This window comes from Trichoplusia ni, chromosome 3, assembly GCF_003590095.1.
Source record: "Trichoplusia ni isolate ovarian cell line Hi5 chromosome 3, tn1, whole genome shotgun sequence".
Taxonomy (NCBI): domain Eukaryota; kingdom Metazoa; phylum Arthropoda; class Insecta; order Lepidoptera; family Noctuidae; genus Trichoplusia; species Trichoplusia ni.
The window spans coordinates 19063338-19075090 of NC_039480.1; the positions used below are offsets into that span (position 1 = coordinate 19063338).

Genomic DNA, 11753 nt, shown 5'->3' on the forward strand with positions numbered 1-11753 from the left:
AGTCACCACGCCAAACCCATTGTCAGAGTCATGGTTTCGATCCCCGTGAAATAAGTATTTGGGTGATCCACGAATGCTTGTCCTGAGTCTGGGAGTCTTTGTGCATGTGGCTTGAATGTTTGTGAAACTCTCTCGATACAAGGATTTAATTCGTTTGTGCGGGAGTCGTTTTGAAACAGCAATAAACGTTTAAAAAGTATAAAAAGAGTTCGAGAAAATTACAGCCGAACTGAGCGTACTAAATGTTTATTGCAATGATAACAGCAAAGATAAGTTTGCCGTAATTTGTTTAAACAAAATGGATTCCAAATTCATTTTTATCTTGAGATAAAAATGCAGTATTTTGACTTTATTTTTGTTTTTTTTAAGCATTTTAAAAATAAACTAGCTGTTTCGGTAAACGTTGTTTTGCTATTAAAATTAGGTTTCATTACTAAAGAATAAAAAATAGGCCTATGAAAAATAGATGTTGTGATATTCCCAGCCACCTAACCTATCCTACCCATACAAAATGTCATGCGAATCGGTCGAGCCGTTTCGGAAGAGTTCAATTTTGTACACCGTGACACGAGAATTTTATATCTTAGAAGAAGATCTACGTTCGATTAAATAATGTTTTATATTGTAGTATTTATAGAATTCCTTAATGTTTTATAATTTTTATAGCTTCGTACCTAAAAATTTACACAAAAACGGAACAGAAAACTGATGCTTCGATGTCAGTCCGTCCGCCAACAGGCTGTATCCCATGAAACGCAAAATAGACTGTTGAAATCTTCACAGATAATGTATGTATTTCTACCGCTATGACAACAATTTGACTTTGACTTATCACTTCACATCACATTTGAGTGATTCAGCGTTACCGAGAAAACCTTTGGAGAAAGGTGACTTATATACATGGTAATGTCAAAAAAACAGGAACTAAATTGATTAGATGAAATTCTAAAGGAAACTCCGATAAATACATTTTTCTCTGAACAACTATTTCATGAATAATTTTCCGAGAAATGAGAATTGATGATAATGACAATGAAATATAAAAGCTGACTCATTATGATAAGGTTTCTTTTTGCTTGACTATTGCGAAATGTACTTCGGGTCTGAAGATTTTAAGGGCTTGACAAATAACAGATGATGTACAAAAGTACCACTTTAATTATCATCATCATTCTAACCTTTTCCGAACTACGTTGGGGTCAGCTTTCAGTCCAACCAGATGCAGCTAAGTACCAGTGTTTCATAGAGCGACTGCCTATCTGACCTCCTCAACACAGTTACTGACAACACGATACCCCTTAGTTAGACTGGTTGTCAGACTTTCAAGCTTCTGACTACCTGTAACGACTATCAAAAATGTGTAAATAACAAGGGGAACAATAATTTCACGAGCCTTCCCGAGAACTCGTTATGAAATTGATGGACTCATGTTTTTTAGTTAGCTTTTAAATAAAAATACCTAAACGAATATACAATTCAAACAAATCTTAATTCAATGGTGTTTTTAGCGCTACCTTCCAGATACAGCATCAGATCAGCTCTATATTCTATACCATGTCAAAATATTGAAATTTCACGCAAAATACATAAGCTGTCAAAACTTCAGCTCAATTGGAAAGTGGGAGGTGGAATAAATTCAACGTACAAGATTTTTTTTAAGCGACTCCCGCATTAAGGAATTTAATAAAATCAGGATAAAAACTATCCTATGTGTTAATCCTGGTTATAAACTATATACCAAGTTTCGTCTAAATCCGTTCGGTGGTTTTTGCGTGAAAGAGTATCACACCCATATACACAAACTTTCGCGTTTATATTGTTACTAGCTGTTGCCCGCGACTTCGTCCACGTGGTTGTGTTTTTTCCACATTTTCCTTTGTATCTTCGCTCCTATTGGTCGCAGCGTGATGTTATATCTATGCCTAAAACCTTCCTCGCTGAATGGTCTATTCAACACAAAAAGAATTTTTCAATTTGAACCAGTAGTTCCTGAGATTAGAGCGTTCAAAGAAACAAACAAACAAACTCTTCAGTTTTTTTCACACTTTCCATTATATCTTCGCTCCTGTCAGTCACAGCGTGATTTTATATAGCCTAAAACCTTCCTCGATGAATGGTCTATTCAACACGAAAAGAATTTTTCAATTTGGACCAGTAGTTCCTGAGATTAGCGCGTTCAAACAAACAAACTCTTCAGCTTTATATATTAGTATATTAGTATATAGATAGTAAGTATTAGTACTTCTGCCGCACCTTATACACGTTAATATGTCATCATAGTGCCATACTATACTCATGAAACATGCTTGCTAAGTAAATATGATCACGACTCTACTTATCTGATGATAACATTGGTTTTCCTACTCAATACAGAAACAGGACGCTACGAGACAACGCCATGATAACATGGTAGAAGCAATTCGATGGAAAATATTAATTGATTAATTCGTAATTGAATAGGGTATTTGTCAAAAAAAACTGTCAAACTGTAAAATATTTATACAAAATTACATGGGTGAATTTCCCGGACCCAAAAATTGCGTGGCATCGATGAAATCGGTACTAAAAAGCATTGTTATAATGTTCTAACATTTTTTTTTAGGTAGATGACATAAAAATCTATCTGTAGCACTAAATATTTTATTAATATAATTAATAGGTTTTCCAAAAAAAAAAGTTAAACCACATAATCTTTCATCGCCGTGTTTGTCCACGACTCACCTTGATGTATTAAAGTCATCATTGATCAAAAATGTATCGTTATTTATATTAAAACTTAGTTTTATTTGGTTCGTGAATAGTTAGAGTATTGACTCGGAATACATTTATTCAAATATTTACACAATACAACGTATGGTTAATAAAAAACCATTTGTCCCAGAACTACCTTTCATCGCCATGTCCTAAACATATTTGAGAATATTGCATATTCTAACGTTTTGCGTCGCTCCCGTTTTGCGTTAAACGTTGCATATAAGTAACGTCGAAAGGCTAGACAAGGAACGACGTGTGTACGTGCCTGCGTTTTCGAGCTATAATTAAAAGTATTCAATTTTTTTGGTACTGGACATTTTTTCTTTCATCGCCGTGGATAGGTCTAACTTCTATTTCAATAAGTTTTTAATCTCGATTGAGCATTCAATACAATGCCATTTATATTTAGCTTATTTGTAAAGTGTTCATTACTGTGAATTATTACCAGTTTTTTAGTAAATTGAATTATACCCCTTGATTTTCATCGCCGTGCTCTCATTTCCGTGGTTTCCGTGGACAAAATTTGCTATGGCAATGAAAAAAAATACACGGGAATGAAAAAAATATCATCGCCGTGCCTTGTAAAACAGTTTCCTTTCATTGCCGTGGCCACGTGTTTCATTTCCGTGACTTATGTTTGTTTCGCCACTAGACAGGAATGTATCTATTTATAGTTATATTATAAAAATAATATCATGTGTGACTGGATTTTTACACATTATATTCTATTATTATTGCGTATAAATTAATAGTATTTATTTTTGTTTCAATGATTAACTTTATCATTTAAATATTCTTGTACACTATAATAACATTTCATTGCCATGGACGCCTGTTTCATTGCCGTGCATGCATGTTTCATCGCCGTGGCACGGAATTTTCAATCTTGTATATCTCGTTAGTTTTTTAAGCTATCTGCTAGATATTAAGCAAAACTGCATATCCGATCGAAAACTTGAGAAAACACTATTTTTTATTGTTCTAAAGTTGAAGAATAAAAAATCCACGGAAATGAAGATTTTTTTGGACCTGTTGAAATTCACCCACATAGATCTATTGTATAATTTTGATTATTTATTATTTTCATTTTGATTTTTGTGCTTCTTTTTTTTTCTAAAAAAAATTTAACTTAAAAAAATTGGACTTACATATTTTCAACCATCTAATTTATGAACTATTAAGAAAAAAACAAAATATCAAAAGACCGGATGGCAGACAAACGTGACACCATATTGTCCTAACAGACTTCCGTTTTATTGTCGTCCAGTTGCCTTCTAGTTGCGACTAAATAAGTTTTACTTCAAAAAACCAAAGTTTTCAAGTCCAAACGGACTGATCAAACGGTTTTAACAAACAAGAAACATGTTTGATCATTTCTTTGGCTCTTTACAATCCTAAAGAATCGATATTGTTTATAGACACTCCTCAATGAGGTCATACGATTAGATTACATGTGATTTGATGATCGATGTAAGATATTACTTATAATATAATAGCTATTGTCCGTAACAAAACGAAAATGACACCACAATGACATGAAATGGGGATAAAACCTATCCTATGTGTTCATCCAGGATATAAACTATCTGAGTACCAAATTTCGTCTAAATCCGTTCAGTGGTTTTTGCGTGAAAGAGGAACAAATATCCGTACATACAAACTTTCGCGTTTATTCTCAAAAATAATATTAGTAGGATTGCAAATGTTATCTACTTCCGCCTCCGCTGACATTTAGCCTTTTCGTCTGTAAATTATGAATATAAATAAATTATTTAATTTACCAGCCTTCTAAAAAGGCTACGCTCCTTTTTGAAGGTCATATTGGTTCAGATAAACCACAGGTGAAAGATCATTGAACAGTGTAAATGTGTGAAGCAGAAATTGAATAGAAAAACACACCATTTTGAATTCCCAACCATCTTAGAAATTATAAACATGGATAATGACGAAGCGAAGAACGAAGCTAAAATTAAAATAGCATTCAATCTTCTTGGAACCCAGAGACAATTCTTCTGACATTCAAAATAAAAAATAACGACGTTTCTATTTGAATTTAGAATGTACGTCAAATAGTATTGTTTTAAGCTTTTTCTATGCGGGGTTAAAAAATTACGGTTTTTATGCATTTTTTTATCCTTACGTAAAATTATTTTAGTGTAAAAATCAATGAATCTTTTGGACTGATATGCGATATAAATTGGCAAGCCAAATGAATTTTTAACCGTCTTCAAATAACGGTAAGTTTTAAACTATAATTTCTAATCTTCGGTTTTTTTTTCAACATTTTTAGTAAATAGAATAATTAATATCTCCTACACATTAGAATTACATATATTTTCGTCTCCAGCATGGTTTTATAATGTATATTTTTCAACCGATTATGTTCCGAATTCGTCTGTTTTTTTTTACAAGTTTTTTGACATTCCTTACGTCCAAACTCCCTTAAATTTTTATATTTTCTTCGCCATTATCTGAACATCGAAATAATAGAAATCTGTCTGACGGACTAACTATGGTGCAGATTCCCTCAAATAAAAAAAGAACTTTGCCATGTCGCAACTTCTGATTCTACCTATTTTTATCAAAATTCCTTCTTATCCAGTAATTCCCCTGTAGCAATGTAAATAATGTTTTTAATAATAAACAATTTTTCATAATTTACAGACAAAATGGCCAAATGTCGGCGAAGGCGGAAGTAAGTAATATCCTATCTTACTAATATTATAAACGCGAAAGTTTGTACGTATGGATGTTTGTTCCTCTTTCACGCAAAAACCACTGAACGGATTTAGACGAAACTTGGTACACAGATAGTTTATAACCAGGATTAACGCAAAGGATAGTTTTTATCCCGATTTTATGTTCCCGTTTGAATTTTTAGCGGGAGGGACTGCGGGCAACTGCTAGTAATTCATAATCATTCTCGGCTCTCCTGACCAAGTGACATATCTTCAAACGTTATGTCAATAAATGTGGTGATGTCATTCGGTTTCCAAAAGTCACGTGACATTGAACAGTCGTGGTAACCTTGCGGTTATATGCATGGATTTGTATTCAAGAGGTGCTGGTTCGATCCCAACGCAGGCGAAGTACTGTAACTTTTTCAAAGTATTTTTTTAAGTAATGTGACTTTTTCAAACTTATATTATATGTAATTATTCCAAGACACCACTGACAAATGGTGAAGGAAAACCCGTGAGGAAACCTGGATTACCTAAATATTGAAATCTGAAATCGCCCGCAGTGAGTTCAGGTAGAAGGGGTCTGTGCCTAAGCAGCATTATTATAATTCTCTCTTCTGTCACTGGATAACTTCATGAGGAGAGACCCGGTCAGAGAAAATCTTTCTTTCGCAGCCATATCGTCTTTTACACAATCCATCCATCGTTTCTTTGGTCGTCCTCTTCCCCTGTATCCATCCACATCCATACTCAATGCCTTCCTCACCACATGACTCTCATTCCTCCGCATAACATGCCGATACCATGCGTTTTCAGATATATTATTTAATTTTTATATTTATATTATAATAATGTTACCTCTGATGTATGACTAATTTATTTATTTTTTTGTTTCAGAATGTGCAATACGTAAGTTTATAATTTTTAATAGATGTTTTCTTCAGTCATATTTGATTTAAGGTAATGTATGTTGTCAAATGATTTATCTACGGCTATGACTCACTGGATGTTCAGGTTAAAAGGACCCCAAACACAGGCCGTGAAATGTGACGGGTTTGATCCCGAAAGCGAAATAATTCATTAATGAAGTATAGAACAGAGCTCTTCCTCTCTTCTACCATAATGATGTGACCTACGGGTCCAAAATTGTTTATTGTACCTAAAATTACCACCTGCTACATTATGGGAGCAATAAAGTATTGAGTATTGAAGACAACGCTTATGGAGTCTCGGTCAACAGGTTTAACCCTCGACCCGCCGCGCGGGGTCTTTTAAAGCCTAGGTTTTAGAGAAACGATTCTACTGTCTTTGATTTTATTCCCTTGGATCCCGCAATTTATGTATCTTCCTAAATCATATTAAAGGTGATGTCTGTGTGTTTGTAGTCGATGCCGCACCAAAAAGGGCAGGTTTAAGCGGTGCGGGAAATGTGACCGTCGCTACATTGTGCCCCAGCCGTGCTGCAAGAAGCGACGTCGCAGCTGCCCGCGGCCGCGCCGCAAGCGCTGCCGCCCGAAGAGACCCTCGTGCAGGAGACCCTCGCGGTGAGGAACCAGGACCTCAAATTTAACAGTATCCAGTTTCGCCCACCCTTAGGAAGCGCCTAAGTGCTTTTGGTGAAGGAAGAAACAGCAAAAACTTCCTAAACGCTCGCTTTGTTTTCGTTTCTGGCTCCAATTTCGATATTTGCAATGACCGATGAATGAATGGAAATTGGATTTAATTACTTTCGTATTCTCTTAAGTATTTTGACATCACAATGATTGGACATTCAGTAAGTACGGGGCAGAACACTCACGAAATTAATTTGAAACAGAAACACGGCGTGCCATCGCCCCATTCATTTTAAATTTACGACAAAAGAAAAAAATCGTATCCTACTTTTTTGGCAAGCTGTCAATTGTTTAGTCCGTCAACTAAACAGTTTTTTTTGTCAAATACCATCATCATCATCATCATCATCGCCTTTTCTCAACTATGTTGGGGTCGGCTACCAGTCTAACTGGATTCAGCTAAGTACCAGTGTTTTACAAGGAGCGACTGCCTATCTGACAAACTCAACCCAGTTGCAGGCAACACGATACCCCTTAGTCAGACTGTTTGTCAGACTTTCCAGCTTCTGACTACCTGTAACGACAGTCAAAAGATGTATGATAACAGCTGCGACCCACAATTTAACCTTCCTAACCTGTGATCCATCCAGTTATGCAGTTATTAGACGACCTCCGTGGTCGAGTGGCGTAAACACCGGTTTCAAAGCGTTGCTAGCTCTGAGGTCTGGTTCGATCCCCGGTCGGGTTAATGTCAAAATTCACATTTCTACATCGTCTGGGTGTGTGTGGTATCTTCGTTGTATCTGAATTCCATAACACAAGTGTTTTAGCAACTTACTTTGAGTTCAGAACAATGTATTTGATGTTGTCCGCAGTTATTTTTAGTTATAGCTTAGCTTTTGTCAATGCCCTATTGTGTAACCTAACCACTAGATGCCAGTCTGATATTTTTTTTCTCCGTCAATAGCAAGAGGTTTACTTACCGTTGCCGCTCCAAGTGCGGCACGTTTAAGCGTTGCCGCCGCTGCGACCGCCGCTATCCGATCCGAAGGCGGCGCTCCTGCTCCTGAGGTGCTGGCAAATTGCTGCTGGTAAATATATAATACCCCCTTTCTAACAAATATTGGAATCTGAAATCGACAAGCCGCAGTGAGCTAGCGATCATGCTCGAAATCTATACTAATTATATAAAGCTGATGAGTTTGTTTGTTTGTTTGAACGCGCTGATCTCAGGGACAACTGGTTCAAATTGTAAAATTATTTTTGTGTCGAATAGACCAGAAAGGTTTTAGGTTATATACCATCACGCTGCGACTAATAGGAGCGAAGATACAATGGAAAATATGGAAAAAACAGGGGAAAATATTCATTTTCGAGGGCTTCCGTTCAAAAATTCCTGACTTATATCTTCTAACCACGCGGACGAAGTCGCGGGCAACAGCTAGTTTCTTATACGGGAAGAGGCCTGTGCCCAGCGTCTATAGGCTGGAAAAAAATGCCGATATCATGTATCAGCCAACTTGGATTCTTCGCCAACTTATTCTAATAGGTTTCCTTTTTACATTTTTTCACTGGGGTTTCAGAAACATTCAAGTCACATTAACCCTCGACGCGAATTGAGGGATGTTATAAATTTGACGTGCCTGTTTATGACCGTAGCAGCCGGTGCTTAACCTCGATATTTATTTTCGTAATACAAACATCATCTTGTGAAAATTTCAACTATTATGAGATACAGCCTTGTGGCGGACATACCGCCAGACAGACAATATGATTTCGCTTTTGACCTTTAATTACGGAACCCAAAAGAGACTTCTTTCCTAGGAAACCTTCTTACCATTGATAGTCATTTCTTGTTGACTCGCTCGCCGCCGCGTCAGCTCATGATTAAGGACACCGGTTCGGACCGAAACTAGTCGGGCGATCCCGATACATACGCGTGAGTAAACCGTTGCATCATTTATTTTAATTGGTATTTTCCTTTCGCAGGTACTGTCTTGTCGGTGTTTCGCCTCCATGCCCAGTGTTTGAGAAAATTGTGTTCGTGACGTAATTATACAAAGTTTGCAATTCTGTAAATGTTTTTTTTCTTACCGCTGAGCCCCAATTCTGCTGTTTACAATGGCCGATGAATGAATGGAAATTGGATTTATTTGCACTATTCGTATTATTCTAAGTATTTTTCTAACACAATAATTGGGAATTTAGTGCATAAAAAAAAGTAGACAATAATTGAAGGAGATACTATGTTTAAAAACGTGTGACGTCATCAGTTGCCATTAAATGTACTAGCTCGCTTTTTACTAGCAAGTGACGTCACTAGCCCCCACTACCATACATTTCATCATAAGTGCTTTTAATTTTGCTTGAATGAATGAATATGAATGTGGACAACATCGCATTGTTCTGAACCCAAAGATAAGTTGCTAAAGCACTTGTGTTATGGAATTCAGATACAACGAAGGTACCACAAACACCCAGACCCGAGACAATGTAGAAATGTGAATTTTTACATTGACCCGACCGCGGATCGAACCCGGGACCTCAGAGCTAGCGACACTTTGAAACCGGTGGTCGAGTGGCGTAAAATACGATTAAATGAAAGATACGTATTCGATAATATTTTGGAAATCTATCTGACGGACCAAACAGATTTATATTTAAAGATTTATACAAATACCAGACATAGGTGCCACAGTAGGACCAACCGGAAACTGAAAAACAAAATAACTCATTTTCTACCAGAACTATAAAAATACGAATATTGTAAATGTTGCTGAAACGTTAGCCAATACTTCAATAGGGGTTTGAATATATATATATAACTATATATATAACCCCTGAAACAAAAAGAGGGGTGTTATGAGTTTGTGTCTGTCTGTGGCATCATAGCTCCCGAAATGAGTGATTTTAATTTATTTTTTTTAGACATCTTTGAAGAAAATTATAAAATTGGTTTTGGGAAAATGGGATATAGAAATATGATTGATAAGTGAGAGTATCAATTACTATATTTCAGTCATTGCAATTCTGCTAAAGATGATTTGTCGGGGTTTTAAATTTTAATACTTAATACTTACCTTACAACACGCTGGGAGATAAATCATTTTTCCTACACAGTCGGGAAAGAAACAACAACATAAAGTTTTCGAATAGTTTATTCATGTTTTTATCATATTTCTTACAAGTGACTATGAATTATCATTTTCCAATGTCATCTAATTTAGTACTCGCATAAAAAACTTTTTGCTAACCATACTTATATTAATACAAGTACCTATAGTGTATTCATATCTGTACAAGCGTTGTCTCTGATAATTACCACAGCTTTCACACAACGCCATCTAGTGTCAAACTAAGCAAAGCTTGTATTATGAGTACTAGACAACTGATAAACATACTTATATATATCTGAATACATAATCTGTACTAATATATAAAGCTGAAGAGTTTGTTTGAACGCGCTAATCTCAGGAACGGTCGAAATTGAAAAAATATTTTTCGATTCGAATCTGATTCCGTCCTGAAATAGTAACGAACCAGACCAAGATGTCGTCAGAACCTAGTTCCAACTCCTACCACCGCACGTGGCGGCGCCACTGTCGCAGACAACAGCCGTTATTGAAAGCTTGAATGAGTCTCAACGCTCGTACAAACATAATATCTAGGCAAGGTATACAAATTAGTCTAGATTTAAATAAAAACCACTAAATGATACACCGTCCATACATTTTATATTTCTAATATATTTACAAACTTATATTAATAGCCTATCCATCTTTTATCGAACTCGCTTGTGGCTTACTCAAACGTCACTCAGATTTAAGTGACCGTTAATTACAGAACCTCTTTCCAAAAACTACAAAATAGCATCATATAACATTTCTAGTATTTTTGTTAAACAAATATATTATAACTTAACTTGGAGAAGCCTATGCCCAACAGTGGGCTGTGACAAGTTGAATTGATTGATTAGTCTGTCTCGCAAATAGCAAAAGGACGTGAGGAAACCTGGATTCAATCAACTCATCATCTGACTTCAAACCTTGTCTATACGAAAGAGGCATGTGCCCAACAGTGGGATTTCTATACGATAGTATTTGTATAACATACTTAACGGCGACTTATATCTGAGTGAAGTTTGAGTTTCGGCCTTATACTTGCACTGATTGAAGACATTAGTTAACAGAACTTATTAACCATTTTAAAGGGAGTATGTAGTTAATTATTTGCAATAATTTAAAAGCTGTGTTTAGTATAGATTACTCTGGCTATGATATTACAAATTTATGCAAGTTGACAGCAAGAAACATACAATAATTGATGTTAAATTACAATAATTTTAGACAATAGCAAATTTAAAAGCAATTATTGCATATTTTAGCTGGTTAACTTGTATATATTTTGTAACACTTCACCAGATCAGCTGAGCCCCGTATGTTACCTCGCGACTGTCTATCTGACAACACAACACATGTTACTGTAACACAGTATCACATAGTAAGACTGCGTCACAACTGTAATGACATAATGACTGTCTGTCTGTTTGTGCAACATCATAGCTCCCATATTGAGTAGTTTGTTTTGTACGTAAAACGGGGTGAATAGAGTTTTAAGAGGTAAATATTAAATACTATGGTTTCACTCTATGCGTTTGCTTACATGACAATGCTTGAAAACAATTATTTAATTAAATTCTTGAGAAGTTTCATGCAATTTTTATATTTTGTCATGTTAAACGTCCAAATTAAAATAAAATCTGTTT

At 35.7% G+C, this 11753-nt stretch overlaps 1 protein-coding gene across 1 annotated transcript; it reads left to right on the forward strand.

Annotated features, from left to right (window-relative positions):
* The first annotated feature begins 4737 nt into the window (after positions 1-4737).
* LOC113492284 (cysteine-rich protamine-like) lies at positions 4738-9067 on the forward strand. Its single transcript, XM_026869725.1, has 6 exons — positions 4738-4991; positions 5419-5449; positions 6333-6344; positions 6821-6979; positions 7956-8079; positions 8978-9067. Exons 2-5 carry the CDS (start codon positions 5424-5426, stop codon positions 8056-8058), a joined length of 300 nt encoding a protein of 99 aa, XP_026725526.1. The 5' UTR covers positions 4738-4991; positions 5419-5423; the 3' UTR covers positions 8059-8079; positions 8978-9067.
* Positions 9068-11753: the final 2686 nt, after the last annotated feature.

What these genes read in the sequence shown, in the direction of transcription:
- LOC113492284 (XM_026869725.1), top strand. Translation starts at nt 5,424, where the DNA reads ATGGCCAAATGTCGGCGAAGGCGGAA. An exon ending in TCGTGCAGGAGACCCTCGCG is followed by an intron (nt 6,980 to 7,955) that starts GTGAGGAACCAG and finishes CTCCGTCAATAG; the next exon opens with CAAGAGGTTTACTTACCGTT.